The following is a 19,247-nucleotide window of genomic DNA, read 5'->3' as shown; positions in this document are numbered from 1 at the left end:
ATATATATTTTTTTTTTTTTTTTTTTTTTTATTTATTTATTTATTTTTTGCTAATCGCCCACTGATGACATTTACCATTAATTTGATTTTCACGATTTTTGAGATGTGATTTTGTGATGAAGACTTGATGCAACGGTCCGATTCTCCATCATCAATAATCAAAAATTAATGCAACTGTGGATGGAAAAAATATTCTGAACCTTATTGTCAAACTACGTAAGCAATATGTGGCAATAACAGTGAATGTCTCCTGTAATCAAAACCAAAGATGGTGCAGTGAAATATGGCATGTGCGACCGTTATATTCACTGTTGTTATTTAATAATTGCTTGCATTTACAGTTTGGTTATTTAAAACAAATTAGAATTATGTCAAATCAGTCTTTGAAAAATTCTGTTGTGATTGAACATTTCTACTGCTTGTGTCAGTACTAAGTTGTTGCCTGGAGTCCAGTGGTTGGACATACACTTCTGTTTTTTTTTTGTTTTTTTTTTTTCCTCTCTGTGGAGCTTTATGCCATAATGCTTCAGCTCTTCTTGTTTGTGTGCAGTTCATCCATAGTAGCTTTAAAGAAAAAAAAATCTTGCCACATGGAGCTAAAACCCAGCGGAGACAGATATACAGCCGCTCTGGCACAAAGTGTGCTGTAAGGTCTCATGTAATCCTGCGTCTCAACAGGCGCCAGACGCCAGCATTTACCCGTAGGCCTCTCTGTCAGCCCAGACCTTTCCCTGGCTAAAGAGGCATCTTGGGATGGGATGTACCCACAATGCCAAGAAGACAGGTGTTCTCTGCCAGCTGTCAGTGCAGCCTTTTCTTCTTCTGTCTTTCTGCTTCAAGACACACAGTTGCTTTGTCTATTGTCTGTCATCAATGGCATAATGTTTTACTTAAAGTTATCACAGTGTAAATCTTGCTTTGGTTAAACTTCACTTCATCTAAAGGACATATAATGGTTTCAACTATATAATATAAGCAGACGCAAATGACACATTTCCCACCTATAGAAACAAATCACCAAGAAATAAAAGATAGTGGATGATTGAATATGTGAACAGACAACACATTTAACAGAGGAAAAGCTCATCTTTATGTTCCTGAACTTCATCAACCACCAACAACAATTCATTTTCAGCACAACTGGGAATGATTACAGAATGCTGTTAAGTGTTTTTTTTTTTTTTTTTCAAGTAGTTTTTAAATTCAGAAAACAAAACAAAGTGAAGAAAAAAAACCTCTTCTTTCTTTTCATTCTTTTCAAAGACTAAATTAATTTCTGTCTAACGTGTGTATTGACCATTTTAATTTCCAACAAAATTAGACAGTAGACCTTGTGAAATTGTTTTCTTTATATAATGTAACCCACTGGTGATAGATTATTTTCATTGTCCAGACATAATTACAGGCTTGAAAGTTTCTGAAACTGTTATTCATTGTACAGCATTGTACTATGTTTGTATTGCATTGCCAAATAAGCAAACACTCAATACTGCTACCTTTTATTTCAACTTTGTTCAGACATTTGGTAATTCATAATGGATGGGGTATAAATGAATAATAAACTTGAAACGTTTAGTTAGATGTGGTATTGTATTGCTGTTGTTATAAATGGGCAGAATTACAGCACATTTTGTTTCTCTGGTCATTGCAGTATGGCTTGGATCGAATCCTGGGGGAGGAGAGAAGTCTTGCCTTACTGGCAAGAGCTATTGATCCCATCCAGTCTGCCATGATGACTGATGTGGTAAAGTTGCTGTCGGCCATCTGTATAGTTGGCGAAGAGAACACGTATGTTCTTCTCTCTGTCAATACATTTATATGTTTTTTCTGATGTTGAAAGAAAACTTTATTGATTGCACAAAAGTAAACATTCCCTGTAGAAAACTAAATCCTGTACCATAAGTATTTTATCATCCTCAGTTGTAAAAACCCTCTGATCATAAATCAAAGTCAAACAGTTTAGTCATGTTTTAAGGCCAAGGTGGTGAAGTCACCTGAAAAAGTTCATCTGCACTTCAGCCAGGGAGATTATGGTCGGGGTCCCCTCGCATTAATATACAGTATTCTTTTACATTTTTTTCAGTTGTTCAGTCATGCATTTCATGTTCTCGTTCAGTTTAGAGAAGGTCCTTGAAGCTATCACCACAGCAGGGGAATGGCGAGCCATTGAGAGGTTTAGTCCCATTGTGCAGGGACTGCGGGATCGCTCGGTTCAATTACAAGTAAGTGCAAAGTACATGTGCAGAACAGACTCCTCGCTCCTTCCCGCAGGTTTCTCTCAAGTGAAATTTGTGACGACCATTTCCAGATCATAACTACTGTCGGCTCTGGGGTTTTCCTAGTCACCAATACAGTCTTAGTTTGATAATGTCTTTTTGTCAAAATTTAGTTGTTAACTTTTTCATTCCAAACTGAATTTGTGAAAATTAGAGCTTTGGGCTCCCCTGAAAGCTTGCATTCAGAGAGATTTAGTAAATTGGATAAAAAAAAAAGTAGGTATGTGAATTTAGATTTAAGAGACAATAATTGAAAGACCTTTGTTTACTGTTGACTGGTTTCCTACTGCTACCTAATACACCATACAGATTCCTTTTACCTCTGGACATTATTAATGTATTGATAGTGTAATTCTAATTTCCAATGTGCAGCTTTTGTCCTACATTTATACACTGTCTCCCTTGGCAGCCTTTGACTTTGGTGTCCCTTAACTGTTGGCTAAATGCATTAATTCTATAAAGCCAAAGATAACAGAAAATTCTCCACGCGAGAGGTTTTAATCATCAGCATGGTAAGTGATGTGTGCGTATTTTATCATCAGCCATTCAGTAATGGATTCAAATGAATTAGAACATGTCTGCAGTTGTTAAATTTAGAAGTTTAACTTTTTTGTTTTGGAGGTTTTCAACTCACTTAGACTTAACCTATAACAGCACAAATGCTTCCTTACAAAGCACACATTCACACACAGAATTGTAGCGATGCTTAAAAATGGCAGTAATTCGTGAATCCTTCTGCAGTGACTGTAAAGCTCCGGCTTAAAAAATGAGGTGTAGTTTACAAGTTCCCCTGCATGCAAGTTCATAAATATTGAAGAATGAAATATTCAGGTGGATATTTTACCAGGAATATAAATTATAATTACTCTGAAAGTTTAGAAAATTCTGCACATTACTAAAGCTGAGCTGTAAGTTTTGGGAACTGGGTGCAGCTAACATAAGGAGTAAGCTGAGTCACATGCCAAAATTTTTTAAGACATTTGGCTATGTGGTTTTCTTCTATGTAAGAATGAGTCCTCCAGATACTAGAACTGAATGTCTGGGTAATGAAAACTTACTAAGAAAAAGTGTGCCATGAAACTGCACATCGGAATATCCTTCTTGGGCTCTAGCATCGCCATACCCTCTTTTCACACATGACTGGGCTACTTTACTGATCAATAATTGAGTTTTCTGTCTGTGTTTGCCGGGCTAGTTGAAGAGTCACAGGATGCAGCGGTCCCTGTGCAGTAAACCAAACTCAGAGGGGAGTGAAAAACAGCTTCCAAAAGAGCGAGTTTGCCCTTAAATTGACTGTTAGTTAGTTTTGTGTGTATGGGTCTGCAGTTGCTGCATTAATATTAAAATCAGCCCCCATAGTTGGGACTGGAGAAAATAGACATGCATTAGTTATGGTCCTCAGCTTCCTAGGGACATAACTCATTTAAAATGCATGCCAGCATGCTTTTCATCAACTTGTTGGAAAAAATCATCCATCATCTTTCTCTCTTTCCCTCTCATTGTTGCGTGTGCTCTTCATGTTGCAGGTGGCATGCATGCAACTCATCAATGCATTAGTAACATCTCCAGATGAGTTGGACTTCAGGCTGCACATTAGAAATGAATTTATACGCTGTGGCCTGAAAGAGATATTGCCGGTAAGTACAGTACAACTACACACACACAAAGACACATTATAAACTTGCACTGACCTTGTATTAATATTTAAATGAGTTGTCCACTCCAGTAAAGTATTGGAGATTTGCTCCTACAAATAATTTATAAAACATAAGGGAGAGTTTGCACGTCCTCCTCATTCCATGCCAGCTCCCAGAAACCAATAAAATTTCTAGTGCCTGGGCTAATAATCTTCCCACTGGCTTTTATACCATCTACCTAACATGTTTATCTGTTGTAAACAATGCTGCTGTAGCTGCCAAGAAAGCAAATAAATTAAAATGAGGAGCTGGCCCCCCACACCTGTATATCATAAAGAATAATAGTGTTTAGAATAAGCTCCTTGTCTTTATTCAGGCTCTTTAGATGCTGATATCACATAAAGCCTTTTTTTTTTTTTTAAATGAATTTCTCTTACTTTTTTTTTTTTTTTTTACTTTATCCATCTGCAATTCCTCTCTCCTTGTTCTGTACAATTCATCTGCAGCAACTCACAACAATCAGGAATGAAGCCCTTGACATTCAGCTGAAAGTATTTGAGGAGCACAAAGAAGAAGACATGATAGAGTTTTCTCATAGGCTGGAGGACATCAGGAGCGAGTTGGAATATCCTTTTGTATTATTACTAAAAGATCATTGCTTTTTATCATTCAGGTGTGAAATTGTTTATGACCTCTTTGTAATTGTTTCTGCTCAGATGTTCGATAACAAGAAGTAGCCTAAAAGTCAGATAAAAGTCCACTGAGCTTTTAGAAACTCCTTTTATTTTAGGCACTTTTACCTTTTTCAGTGGAGTTGTTGTCTAGCTCCAGTTAATACAGAATCCTTGACTCTCTACACTGATGCAGGGGATGTGTTCAGTATTGTGCACAGTATGGTGAAGGACAGCAGTGCAGAGCCCTATTTTCTCTCCATACTGCAGCATCTGATGCTTATACGCAATGACTACTTGGTCAGGTAAAACTGCTCTCACACACATACAGAAATGGTGATCAAAAGTTCATTACTGTAAGGAGTACTTTAAACAGTGAGCCTCTCCTTTTCTATCTTTGGCATTTTTTCATCCTTTACCCTATGCTACTTAAATATTTCTGTTTTTTAAATGTTATATTTGTCAGGTCTCGAATTTTCTTTACTAAACCTGTGATCTTTGGTTTCTGTCAGGTACAGTATGTGCAATACCTGCAGAGAATCCTATAGAATAATGCTTAGTAATGTAACTCTGTGACTCAGGAAGTAGAGCGGCTTGTCTATAAACTGCAAGGTTACAGGTTCAGTAGCAGACTCCTCTTGTTAGTATGTCAAAGTGTTCTTAGGTGAGCTGCTGAATCTTGTGTTGCTCCGGGTGGCAGCTCTGCTGTCACTGGTGAAAGAAGCCCATTGAAAAGTATTTTGAGTGCCAGTAAAGTATAAAAGCGCTACAAAAATCCAGTCCATTTTAATGTCACAACTTGGCGAAATGCACATATAAGCAGAGGGCTAAGCACCTTTTGAAACTGCTAATGATGTGCTCTGGTGAAAAGCTTTGGTTTTGTTGAGGTCTCACTTCATCTGCCTTAAACCCCTTCAGTGACACCGGCTAACAAAGAGAATACTGTATCTTTCATCATTTCCAAGGCTTCTACCATTGTTCAAAATTCCCTGTGTACGATGGGCTTTAACATCTCATTCAGCGCCATACAGTACTGGAGAACCACAGCTCCAGACTGTTTCTAATCTCCTATTAATGGTACTTTTCAAAGGCTTATTTTATGTTGGTTCAGTCACAGCTGGGTGTGAGTTAAACCTTGATCAAAAGACGGATCTCCAATCTGAAGAATATATGAAATACATCACCTGTGGTTTTTCTGCCATCCTAAAACCAACACTTTAATTGGTCTGCACCCTGTGGCTATGTCTGATTGGATTGCTTTCTTCTAAAATGATTATGAAGGGTTAAGATTTCCTCAATACTAATTACTGGGAGTGCTACTTTTTTTATTCAAATTGATTTTGGGTTTTAAATTGATTGAATTATTTGTGGTATTTATTTATTTATTTATTTATTTATTTATGAAAGGCAACATTAATGCCAAATCTGTAAACATTTAAAACGGTGTATCCTCCTCATTTCCACACTAAATGTAAATGGGAATCTTCTCTTATAAGGATAGACTACTGGGCAATTCATAGATACCTGTTATCTATCTATCTGTCTGTCTGTCTACTTTTCGTGCAGTTCTGAAGTATTTTCTCTGTCTCTTAGGCCTCAGTACTTTAAGATAATTGAGGAGTGTGTGTCTCAAATCGTGCTCCATCGCAGTGGTACTGACCCGGACTTTGGTTACCGCAAACGTCTAGATGTTGACTTCAGCCACCTCTTAGGCAAGTCATTTTTGCAAGACATGTCAATAACCAAACATTTGAGTAAGATTTTATTGATTTCATTCTTTTTGTGTTTGCAGAGGTTTGTGTAGATAAAGCGCGAATTGATGAGTATGAGCAAAGAGCATCTGAGCTGGCACAGAAGGTAAGTGCCTACAACCGAAACAATTGTTGGATATTTTTCCTATATTCTGACTATACAGTAGCATTTTCTTTAACTTTAGAAAATGCATTAATGTCTAAAGAAGAGAAATGCGCTGTGTCTTTCTACAGCAATAGTTTAAGCAAAAGCTGGGTTGTATTTTTCATCACATAGCAACACAAGCACTCCTATACTTGTAAAATATGTAAGGTCAACTGGTTTGACTGCTGTGATTAATTGAATGCTCGGAAACAGCAGGTTGGAGGTGCTGATTAGAATGATAAACACACTGATTGGCATTTTTGTAGTACTTAATAGACTTTATTAAGTGTGTTTCAAAGGTCAAAATGCAATCAGTAGATGAAGTTAATTGAGGCAAAATGAATGCTGATTGTACAAAATCTTTATATCATTTAATAGGTTGAAGCAATTATAACAAATGCTCTTTTGTTGTTTCCTGCTTGCATTAACTCAATACATTTGTTTGCTGCCTTTTGGTTAATCTGGATTTGTGTTTCCCCTTTTTAGTTTGATGAGGAGTTTTTAAGCAAACAGGAGGCCCAAGCTCAGTTGGTTAAGTGTGAAGAGAAAATTTCAGAACTCCAAGCAGAGCTTCAGGCCTTTAGGTCACAGGTAAACCTGACACAGATTTCTTTTTCTGTTTATTCCAAGTGCCCTGCACAGCTAAAGGAGCTATATGTCATATTTGTACTTTAAAATATTTTTCAAAAATAACTTGATTTATCATTATTTGGATTGTTTACAGCAATGTTTCCCAAACTTTTTGAGCCACTGCACATATTTTACATTAGAAAGATCATGAGGCAAACCACCAAACAAAAATGTCACAAAAAGTATATTTATTGAAATATAATGCAAATCTAGTTTCCATTTACTTACTCAGTGTGAAACCTGGGCCCGTTTAGTTGAACACCAAGCTGATATTCTTGCAGGAATTGAAGATTTTTTTGTGTGTCTTTCTTTAGTTCCTGCAGGGATAAGCCCACTTCGCATAGAAAGGTTGTGGAGAAAGTGAACAAAATTCGTGGGGGGGTGGGGGGGGGGGGGCGACATTGAGAGGGGTGCATCAGCGACCCCTTGGACAGATCCCCTTGGTTACAGATTGAGGTCCGTCGTATAATACTATAATAGAGGCATATCCTCCCCTCCCCAAAATGTAGGTGGTAATGTACGTGTATAAATGATAAGTTGAGGCATAATATTGTTAAAATTGCACTTATTTTTCGGAAGAAATTTAAGGTTTTTCCAGTTTATTCACACGTTTTGAGAAAGGATAGTTTTGCAATGTAAACAATATCAAAATTTATTTTTATTTTAATATCGATACTGCATATACCCTCTTTAAATTAGAGAACCTCTATCAGTCTTTATATATTGTTTAAGACTGAACATTTCTTTAAAATGGCATAAAGTGTGAGAAACTGAAAGGGCTCTTAAATCTACCACAGAACTGCAATTCAGCTTCCTTTCCTTGTTTCCCATAATGTTCTTGTTATTAGGAGGTACGCTATGGGTGGGGGTTTTATCCACAGGAGTCTGCTGTTTGGTTTGACATGGCGGCTGCTCTGTTGGCTAGCTGACACTAAGTCTAATGAGAACACTGACCAGTCCTCCATATTGTCCATTTCTAATTCTCTGATCTCTATCCCATAAGAGGAAGTGTTCCAAAAGCAATTTATTCTGACAACCCCCTTCAGCCTTACTACTGGGCCTCTCTTCAACCCCCCTAACACTCCAGAGAGTTGCTCCCACGCCCTGGCACTGTGAGATAACTACCCTCTCAGAGAGGGGATGAGAACTTCCTTTTTATTTTCCTGATAATTTTTCAATTTGAGAGAGCAAACACAGAATGAATACTCAAATAGTACCTTGGTTGAAATGAGGGTGGTACATTTAGCCAATGTTAGCCCATGTGGGCATACACACCTACACACTTTGTTTCAGTGTCTGTGTCTGTGTCACCCTGACTCTTACAACACAGATTTGTGCACACACTTGTAAATTCAGCAAAGGTGTTCTTCTCTCTAGAGGCAACAGCAGAATATGGGCCCAGGGCTGACCTTTAGTGTGCGTATTTAATCTAAAACTTGTGCATGGATCAATAAACCATTTGCTCTATATGATACAATTTACAGAGCTGTGGAGCCCTGGCTATAACATTTGATTTTTAGCTTTGGAAAAAACAAGTCATGGTCTGGACACAATCTGGACCACTTATGAGCATTTGGCCTCTGCTGGATGGTTGAAAGAACACGTCTCCGTTATGCCTAGCACACTGCTACTGGTAGGGAATCATTCTGTGCTGAGCATTTGGCAGATGCTGTAGTTGCTGTGCTTCACTTCCTTTCAGTTGTCAGTATTTCTTCTTTTTTTGTCAGTATTTCTTCTTTTTTTTTTTTTTTCTTGGTATGAATTCACTTTTTCTTAGATAATAGTCAACTGTATGATGAAAATAAAATGTAGTGATTGAAACTTAGTCATAATTGATGAAGACAAAGATCAGCTTACTCTTAAGGTTGTCCTTGTTGAAATGCAGTTCAACCACAATTCTTCAGTCTGGTTATTGAATTGTCAGTGCTATTTTTGCAAAGAATAAAGAGCAAAGTCGTGCACATTCCTGTAGTAACTCATCTTGCTGGGTGCTGGATAATCAAAGCCAAAGGTGAAACAGAAAAAAATATATATCTAAACAGCAGTGTACTACTTGTATTAGTTTTAGTAACGCTGTAGCATATAGGGCAGAGTTGCAATTGAACATAAACCTTAATACTAAAAACACGTGGCTGTATTAAATAAGCATTTTTAATTTATCACGTGGCTTTACATTAAGAATGCAACTCAACAACATAATTGAGAATCTCTGCCTGTTAACTGAATAAAAATCAATTGTGTTTTTGTGAATTGATGGTACCATGATACTGTGAGTGTATGATGAGTGTATTGATATTTTTTAAACCCTGTTTTGTCAACATATATTTTTCCATTTCTGCTGTCCAGTTCGGTGCTGTACCTGTGGGTCTGCCTTCTGGCCATTCTGTTCAGCCATCACCTTCCTCAACACTTGTGTCTGGGCCTCCAGCCTCTGCCTCAGCACCGGGGGTGGTAGCACCCCCTCCACCACCTCCCCCACCTCCCTTACCTGGCTGTCCTGCCCCTCCCCCTCCACCCGGAGTGCCTCCTCCATTCGGTGCCCCTCCTCCACCCCCACTGGGGTTTGGCGGTGCTCTAGGCTCCCCTACCCATCATGCACTGCCTTATGGACTAAAGCCTAAGAAGGAATTCAAGCCTGAAACATCCATGAAGCGCCTGAACTGGTCCAAGGTAGGAATCAGATGCTGTGTCTCATGTCATATACAAACGCCATTCACAGAAAAGTTGAGAAATTTTGGGTGAAATTGTTCTGTGACGGTAGGCACTATATACTAACACAGAAGCTGGCTCTGCACCTTTGCTGATAACTGTCTGGATGGTATTTTTGATCTTTGGAACATAGAATCCAGCATTTGTTTATCCCCAAAACGAGCTGAAACATGGACTCATCTGAACATGGCACACATTCCTGCTGCCGCTCTGTCATCTGACATGAACCGGGTGGTGTTTCTGCACAGAAATGATACAAAGGTTTTTCATTGTGTAATATTGTTTCAGATTGTATTTCTGCAAACTCTCTGAATCATACATTCCTTCCCATGCCAAACCTTTGGAGGATGCTCCTTTCATGTCCAGTTGTGATTCCTGTTATCATCTCCCCTGTTATCACTCAACCTTCCAATTGAAAAGTCTTACAGAACAGTGTTACTAGTATATTCTTAAATGTTTCAGTCTAATTTTTGCTCTGTCACAACTGTTTTCAATGTGCTACAAGCATTAAAATTAAATTGTATTGGTTTTTTCTTCCAAATTCAATTAAGTTGCTTCAGTAAAAACGTATTTGTGGTATTTTAGAAAATATATACATTTTTCTGGAGAGTTTGAAGTTGTCCAGACCTAATTCATATAATTTTCATAAACAAAAAGGGCATTCATCCAAATAGGAGACTGACAAATAAATCATGAGCAGTACATTAAAGCTCTACTAAAAGTAGAACTAGAATGAAACAAGAGGTGAAAGAACACGTCTCTGAGACTCACACAAAACTGAAAGCGTCTGAGTGATGGGATTTATTGCAAGCTATTATACTGAATTGCGCTACATTGCACCAGTGTCTATAATAAAGTGATGACTTTGAGTGTTACAATTTCCTAAATGGAATGGTATATTTTTCGTCATCTGTTAGATACAATTTTTCATTGCTGAATTACAGATAAGAGAAAGTTTTTGGAGAAAAATTTAAACATGCATGTCAGATATTTATCGCTGTCCTTTTCTAAACTTTGTTCTTGAGTTTTACTGGCAGCATCACAACACCACAGATGAACACTACAGATGTTTCTCAGAAGTTAAACAACAACCTCCTACTTCTCTTTGCCAAGCCAATAATAATTTGAAATAACAGATGATCAGATGCTATTAATTGTCAGAGCAGCCTCTTTGGTGCATTTACAGATGTTTCTCACTGCAGAGAAGTATTAGTTCACAACACAAATGATGGTGTTGTGTGATTAATAATTTAATCTCATCTGTACATTAGTACAGGTGTTCAGCAAACTTCCCCATATGCTTTCAGGTTTAGCTTTTGGTAAGACATAAGGCGGGATTGTCTTATGGCACAGCTGGACAAGACCGTCACATATGGTGATGATGTTGGGAACAAAATTCTTGTAAAAAATCATTTATGGCCCCTGTCAGTTTTAGTATAATGAAACTGTATTGTATTAGATATTTAACACTGAAGACAAGCTTCTTTTGTTCACAATAAAACGTAAAATACAGTATGTTCATGGAACTGTAATTTAATGGATCTGAAGGCTGTTCAGACTCTGAAACACTGTACAGTGATTTCAAATGTTCATATTTTTATAAAGTTATACATGTGTCAGTGAAATGTGCTGAACTTAATGATGTGTTTTTTTAGATCCGACCCCAGGAGATGTCGGAGAACAGTTTCTGGGTGCTGGTTGACGAAGACCAATATGCAAAACCAGAATTGCTCAGCAGAGTTGCAGTCACTTTTGGTTCACAAAGAACAGGTGAGGCCCTTCCTAAACTTTATGTACTTCTTAACTCTTTCCTCAGTGACATTTGATTGCTTCATCAGTTATTCTCTAGATGAGGACAGAACAGTGCAATCTGTAACTCTGAACACCAGATATCACTGAATAATAAATGCTTAGGAAGAGTTTAGTTTTTAGAGATGTATGGTTCTCACAGGACAGCATTGTTGTGTTGTTTCAGTAATCATTATTGCCACAGACATTTTTCACTGTATACAGGGTTCATATAGATGCTTGAAAACCTTGAAAATGCTTGAATTTCAATGTTGTGTTTTCAAGGTCAGAGTGCTTGAATTTTAATTTAAGTGCTTGTGCTTTCAATTATAACTGTGATGGGATTTAAAAAAAATATTAACTCTGCCAGGTTAGATGTCAAGCCAAAGCTACTTAGAGTGAGGTCATACATTCTGAAAAATAAAACTTTGTCAAAAAAGAAAATTACCAGGTCCTCTCAGGTGGACTCCAGGTAGATTTTTGTCTTAATCTTTGTCTCGGTGTGAGTGTGCCTGAAGAATACCAAGTGTCTTCCCTTTTTTTTGGATGAAACTTTGTTTTTTCCTTTAATTTCTAAACTTTTTGCTAATATGAAACATAATTTTAGATGTTTATAGCATAATGAAATGTACATCATTGTGATAAAAAACAAAAATAATAATCATGACGATATGTATTTTGGTAGGTATGTATTTTACCACAGTGATAACATGAAAATGACCCTTAAAAGTGCTCGAAAAAAACTTGAATTTGACCTTGAAAAATGTGTACAAACCCTGTCTATATTGTAAGATTCCTATTTTCAAACATCTTGTTTTTTGATTCAGCACCTTCTAGTTTCTTCACATTCTCTCCCTCCCTGTCTCATCATTCTGGCTCATGACTGCGGCAGCTTGGCTAAAATCTTGAATGTTATTGAATGTAGAAAACGCTGGCTACGATGAAACAAGACAGATTTGTGTGAATATGTTTCCGTCGTGTTGGACACACGTACCGACGTTCATTTGTGCTGGAGTGTTAATAGCTTTGTGTCTTCACTGACAACAAAATACTTGGAAAAACATGTTGTTTTGTGCTGGTTTGTTTGTTGGTGTGCTCTGTGTGATCCAGGTTGCTCTGCTGTTGGATAAGTAGACTGTTTAATCTAGGGTTCTATTGATGTGTTATTTCATTTACTGGTGGGTGGTACAGATAAGACTAATGCTGTTATATCTAATATAATTCTGCCATTTCTGCCATTTAAAGCTTGATGGAAAAAAGTAAGACATATATTCAGACTTGATGAGTGAATTTAAACTAGTTCAGGGGCACTGTTAATGTCTGGGTTCCCACGGGGTCTTAAAAAGTCTTAAAAGTCTTACATTTACAAATCTGCATTTAATACCTTAAAAAAGCCTTTAAAAGGTATTAATTTTGATATGGGAGGTCTTAAGTTATGTTGCCATAGACTTGTTCACTGTATAGTGTTTAAATGTGTCTGTTAAATGTCCAACCTGCAAAGAGAGTAACATTAGTCTACTCAGTTCCACCCTTTCCAACCCGGCAGTTTATACTGAAATTAGGAACCAATAGCTAATTTAACAGCCCCCGGTGACAAATGACTCAGAACGGTGGAAATCAAGGTGTTGGAGTAAAGAAATACTGTACATTTTCCTAAATTCTAAGGGCCTGATTTACTAAAGGTTTGTGCGTGTAAAAACGTGCGCAAAAACACGTTGAAGCTAATCTACTAACAGGGTGCACTGAGGTTTGCACCTCTCAAATGGGTAAAATAGCTTGTGCAACTCACTTAGCGTGTTTGCCCTGATGAATATGCAGGGTTCTAGCGCTGCACAACACACACACGCGCACACACACACACACACATACACACAGACACACACACACACACAAATAGCACTGTCCACAATGTTGTGACTGGACTCCTGAACTGGCTATATAAGCGGATGGTTTTTTTTTAGTTTTTTTTTTATCATGCCCACAGACAAGTTTTCATTCACCATACATTCACCATACAGAGCAGCATAAAAAGAGAAGGTATTTATTTTACTTATAACACACTTCATCACTGATAAACAACAACATAGAAATATCTAATTACCCCTCGGTGTGGAAAAAGAACAACTTCATATTTATGAGTGCTGGGATATCCCAGTGCAGTTTTTACAGCGCACTATCTCCATGACGACAACCAGTAGCACATGCAAAATCCTCATTTAATTAGGGCAGCCTCCAAGACTTTTCGCCTGTTGTCATTTGTGCAGGCAATCTTAGTTGATCACCTGTGACATGCAAATCAATAGCATGCGCAATTTTTAGCGCAAACAAGCACATTTGCGCCCGTTATTTGTGATCTTAGTAAATCAGGCACTAGGAGTCATGAATTTTTGCCAGTATGGCCATGAATTAGCCATTAAATTCTTTTCTAAAAAGTCTTAAATTTAACATGTAGAAACCTGTAGGAACCCTGTAATATACCATAACATGAAGAGGTTTGTGAATGTTCTAGTTTTCTACAGGAATTTGTCACAAAATGGTGTTTCGAAATTTAAGTCATACTGTGGATTAGCCTCAAATGAACTGTTCACACTGGCTGATGTCGTTCTTTCAGGAAGAATGGTCCAAAATTCCTCCTGAATATTTTGTTGGTCTGATCAGCAGGCTTTTTGAGGTTATTGCTGCCAAAGGAGGTTCGCCCAGTTATTAAATCCAAGAGTTCACTCACTTTTAACAAAGGCTCCATGACAGGTTAATAGCTATATTCAATAAAGGCTTGGAATCTTATAATTGTCTGCGTGCAACTTAGATTCAGATCAGATCACATTCTATGACCATTTCATACATTGCATTTCAACATCATCAGTTTTTGCCACTTTAATATTTGAAGCATGCTGTTACGACTATGCTAACATCTCAACAGCATTTTTGAGTCATTGGTGAGCCCTGATTTCAACGGGTGTCACATTTTAAGCATGTTTGTTTATGCATGTTTACAAACCTTACAGTTAACATCCTCATACATTAGTATTGCTTCTAAGTTCTGGAATATTCATGTACATGGTTGTTAGAATGATTAAAGCTAGAGCAAGACGTAGCAAGATGTTATCAGTCTTGTCCTCTCCTGTGTTCGGTCTATTAGTCCCCTCTCTGATGATTTATTCACATGTCTTGTGTTTTCTTTCTTGTCTTGTCACTGACTCAGCTAGCTTACGCCACTTTGAATTATTCATCCAGGTGTTATCTACCTGTCACAACTGCATCTCTTAAGGTACACAAGACCCCCCCTACACACCAGTGTACCCTTGTTCCCCACAGAGGAGTTGTTGAATAATGGAGGTAGATCTAAATGGCAAACAGGTAGACAGACAGGCAAGCAGGTGTTTTCTTGAGAGGGTAAAAAAAAAAAAAAAAAAAAAAAAGATGGCCACAGGCTGCCAATCGTACACATGTGTTAGGGTAATGACCCGGAGTGTGCACACATGAACTCACAGAATTTTATTTTCCTTAAGCACAAGGCCCATCTTTTATCGTATGAGGAAACACGGAAAAGCACTGTTACTCTCTGGCATGGCCCTTGCTTCATTTGTTACTGCTCATGAGTAATGCATTTTATATTTGCTTTGAAAGGCATAAACTATTGACTAAATCAAAGCTTGTGTCCATTCTCTTATGTTTTTATTTATTTTCCCGTTTCCCTTTCTCCGTCCCAGTGGAGATCGTTGGAGCAGCATGACTGCTGGATTGAGCTGTCGCACCAAGTCACTGCTACTGTGCATCAGTGAATATGGGTCTATGCATACATGCATGTGGACTTGTCTTCTTATTAACAGCCATGTGGCATCATGTTTCATCTCACTTAACAGCGGCAGCATCTAGATCAGCATTAAACATTGAAAAGGACACAGTACGAAACAGTATTCGCGCAGTTTTTCTTATTAAATATTCATTTATTTCCCTTGGAACTTCCTTATACTTTTGTGATGTTTGTGCCTTTCGCTGTGGAGAATCCCTGCCATCCAGAGCACAAACTACTGAGTGCGGATAGGGAGTAAGAACAGTCTGTTTGGAGACCACCATTGTTGTATTTTTGGCAGACCTCAACTTAATCAAGTGTAAATAAAATTGTTTTAGTGGAGACTGCATCTGCACACTTGATTAGAATTCATACTGCTGCTTTCTGAAAGGAAAAACACACATCTATTTTATTTGTGTGACTAAGTGAATGTATTCACAGCAGTAGTATCCTTTATAGCTCCTCTGTTTGGCTGCTCACAGTGGGATGGGATTTTTTGGGTCATGGCCACTTTAACATGTATGCTCAGTGAACAAATTGCAACATTTTTTTTCCCTCTTACTAGCAGGTCAGGTCGACTAGTTTAAATAATGTTGTGCTAAATAACATGAGTTGATTCCTAAGGATGCCTCATGTGTCTGCTCAGTGTTTGTGAGGCCTTGACACCGATTTTCTGTAAATGCCCTCTCCTAAACAATGAAAATGAACAGGGACCTATTAATACAGGGAAAAATAATAAGAGAATGTTTTTGTTTTGGTTTTTTTTTAGATGTTAGTTCCTTTTATTTTAATAGAAATATTGCATATGTGTAATCAGAACGGGACTCAGCATAACATAAAAGACAAAGACAACCACAGGTTAAACATCATGAGTTACTGACAATTGCAACTTCCCTATTGATATTTTTTTCTGTGACAAACTATTTTGTCAGGTTGTTTTTTTTCTTGTCTCCTTATAATTTCCTTCTCAGACCTTTCAGGTTGTAGCCATTATAGCAACTCATGGGCAAGATCACTTCATTTTATTGACCCAGCCAAAATAACCCTTAATTATCTTGCCCCTAAAGAGCAGGCAAGACCTGTCGATTTTTGTCTGAAAATTGCTTTTCAGGTCTATCAGAAACAGTCAGAGTATATAAAAAGAAAAAATGTCTGGGTGAAACACAGCAATTTTATTCTGACAAGTTCTTTATTGGAATACTTGTCCTGACATCTTATAGTTATGCAAGTCTCATATGTTTATGTGAGTCAATGAGTCCCTGCAGATACAAGCGCATGTAATAATTTCAACAAAAGCAGGTACACAAAGTAACTGATACAGTACACTTGTCACAAAGAGAGGTTCCTGGAGAAGAGACAGAAAACATACTGTATATCAAGACTAATTGGGGCCACTTACAGTTTGTCAATGGTGGTGGTCAAATTGGGTTGTTGATTTCCTATTTCCTCACTCATTAAACAGGACGACCATCTTCCTGTGTTGTTAATTACGAGACCCATCCTGTATGCAAACAGTTTGTGTAGCTTTCCAGGCTTTTCATTAATATCTATTTGCACATTAGGATCAGACATGGAATTGCTTTATAGATTCAGAGTGTGTTTTGAACATCCTGTTTTCCCACCTTTTGCAGCAGTGGTAGTTGCAGTGGGTTGTCACAAGTATAACAAACTGTTCTGAACCACACTCAGGCCTATTATGCTTTGCCACTTCCTGTTCGCTGCTGCTGAGAGCACATATCGGTTGATGGGAATAATAATTTATCTGTGCAATTTGCAAGAACCTTCATATCTAAAACCAATAATATTAAACAGAATTTTTATCAGAATGCCAAGATGAGAAGAAAAGTGATTGGGTTTTACGATCACCTCTCACCAAACGATTGATGAAACAAAAGCGTGCCTCAACTCTAACTACAGTGATGATTTTCCTCCATCAGTGTTGATATGTCTGCAGCAGTGGGGAAAAAAGTCTGAAAAGTCATTTGATGTGTGGTTTCAGAGCTTCACCATACATTTGATACAAAAAAAAAAAATCATCATTGTCACATTAGACTTACTATACATATGTATAATATATAATAGGCCTACTATTTTTCATTAGAAGCCACATGCGCTCCGTGCTGCTGTACAATTTTTCTCCCCGTATTTTTTTACCCCCAAGAATTGTGCGTATGCTCCAAACTGTAGGGCATGTGCAACCACATTTTTTTCGATGTAAACATCCAGTAGTGAAACCTGTCGTACTGAATTTACCCCATTTATTTATCTTTTACTCTAGTAAATTTCACTTTATTTAGATATTCAAAACCACACAGTTAATGGGGGTAAAAATAATATGCGTGTAAAACCAGCATGCTGCGTGCTGTACCAAATTAATCCACATGGTGTGCATGTGTGAAAACGGTGGAAGTACAAGAATAATACGCACCTTTCTGAGGTAATCTCTAGAGGTAATCAGAAGATCAGCGCGTGGAGGGATTTTTTTTTCTCTACACTGAGTAGGCCTACTTATTGAATAAGCAAGACCGAAACCAGCCAACCCTCCACACAGACGCACACAGTTATAGTTCTGTTTGCTGTGCATCCATGTGTATTCCCCTATGTCCCCCCTTCTCCCCCCTCCTCCAATCTCTCGCTCGCTCTCTCTCTCCTTCTCTCTCCCTTCCTTTAACCCTCTCTCTTTAACCCTACCTGCTCAATGCAGACCACCATTCTCCAGGTTTCTTCCTGTTAAAAAGGAAGTTTTTCCTCACTGCTGTCACCAAGTGTTTGCTCCTGGAGGATTCTGTTGGGTGTCTGAATTGGCTTAAGAACTCAACCAGCTCTAAATGTAAAGTATAATCAGATAACTTTTGTTATGATGAGGCGCTATATACATTAAATTTGACTGATTGATTATGGGTGTGGTCAGAAGATTCACAGATGTGTGGCTTTGAGACTGGTCTTAATTGAAGCAATGGAGGCCAATTGTAGCTGTATCTCTCTCTTATATCACTTCTTCTGTGTCTGCCCTTACAACAGCTGCTGTTCTGCGTTCTGATTCAAAGCATGCAGGTGGACAGCTTGCTTTGTGTAAGGAGAAGCAGCTGCTGACTATTGTCTGTCTTCACTCGCATTCACGCGCACACAAAACATAAAACTTCCGTCAACTTCTCAAAGCTTAAGAAATAGGAGGTGTGGACTGTGTGTGCATAGTGAAGGGGATGTTAGTAGTTCACACAGCTGCCCTCTCTTTCTCATGCCAGCCTTCTGAGGTGAGCCATATCAAGCAAATGGAAGCAGCAGAATGTTGAATTCTTTTACACTCCAAGGGTAAAGTTATGGGTTTAAATTCCGGAGGAAAAGAGAGTGGGCTTCATAGAGCTCCAAGGATCTCTGCTGAGCTGCCACTTCTTTTCCATCCTGAATAGCCAGTCTTTTAAAGCCACTTACCAAGGCAGCATGTGTAGTCTCAAATATATAGGATTTTGCTTCAGGGGTTGCTGATGTAGTTTCAGAAACCTCTGTATCTATGTTTATATAACATCTAGTCATCTAACTATTGAATAACGAGTACCCTAACATGACCCCCACCTACATGCACGTATTGCCTCATTTTTCTGACCTCGGCCAACTGTCTTTTCCTCCCTCTTTCCCCATATTATTTCCCTGTGAGTGTCTGGTCAGTTTGTGCCATTACAACTCCAAGCACGCAGTCCTATTTCCTCCTGGCTTCCTGAGATGTTATCATGATTCCATAGTATGCAGTGGAAAGGTTGTATTAGTTTATTTCACACAGATTAAATCTCATATCTTCAGTGGAGCAAGTTTTCCATAAACATACATAATGTGACTTGTACGCTTTTAC

General features: G+C 38.1%; 1 protein-coding gene across 4 annotated transcripts in view; it reads left to right on the top strand.

The window, feature by feature from the left end:
* Positions 1–19,247, top strand: part of LOC115437987 (protein diaphanous homolog 3-like) — a 184,722-nt gene that overhangs the window by 28,018 nt on the left and 137,457 nt on the right. For all 4 annotated transcript variants that reach the window (XM_030161439.1, XM_030161418.1, XM_030161430.1 and 1 more), the window contains exons 7-16: positions 1,652–1,788; positions 2,117–2,222; positions 3,803–3,913; positions 4,420–4,538; positions 4,773–4,889; positions 6,178–6,296; positions 6,377–6,441; positions 6,967–7,071; positions 9,457–9,780; positions 11,475–11,589. In XM_030161439.1, coding sequence (XP_030017299.1) covers positions 1,652–1,788; positions 2,117–2,222; positions 3,803–3,913; positions 4,420–4,538; positions 4,773–4,889; positions 6,178–6,296; positions 6,377–6,441; positions 6,967–7,071; positions 9,457–9,780; positions 11,475–11,589 — 1,318 coding nt within the window. The remainder of the gene's footprint in view (positions 1–1,651; positions 1,789–2,116; positions 2,223–3,802; positions 3,914–4,419; positions 4,539–4,772; positions 4,890–6,177; positions 6,297–6,376; positions 6,442–6,966; positions 7,072–9,456; positions 9,781–11,474; positions 11,590–19,247) is intronic.

The sequence above is a fragment of the Sphaeramia orbicularis genome, chromosome 3 (assembly GCF_902148855.1).
Source record: "Sphaeramia orbicularis chromosome 3, fSphaOr1.1, whole genome shotgun sequence".
Lineage (NCBI taxonomy): Eukaryota > Metazoa > Chordata > Actinopteri > Kurtiformes > Apogonidae > Sphaeramia > Sphaeramia orbicularis.
This window is presented reverse-complemented; position numbering and strand designations above follow the sequence as displayed.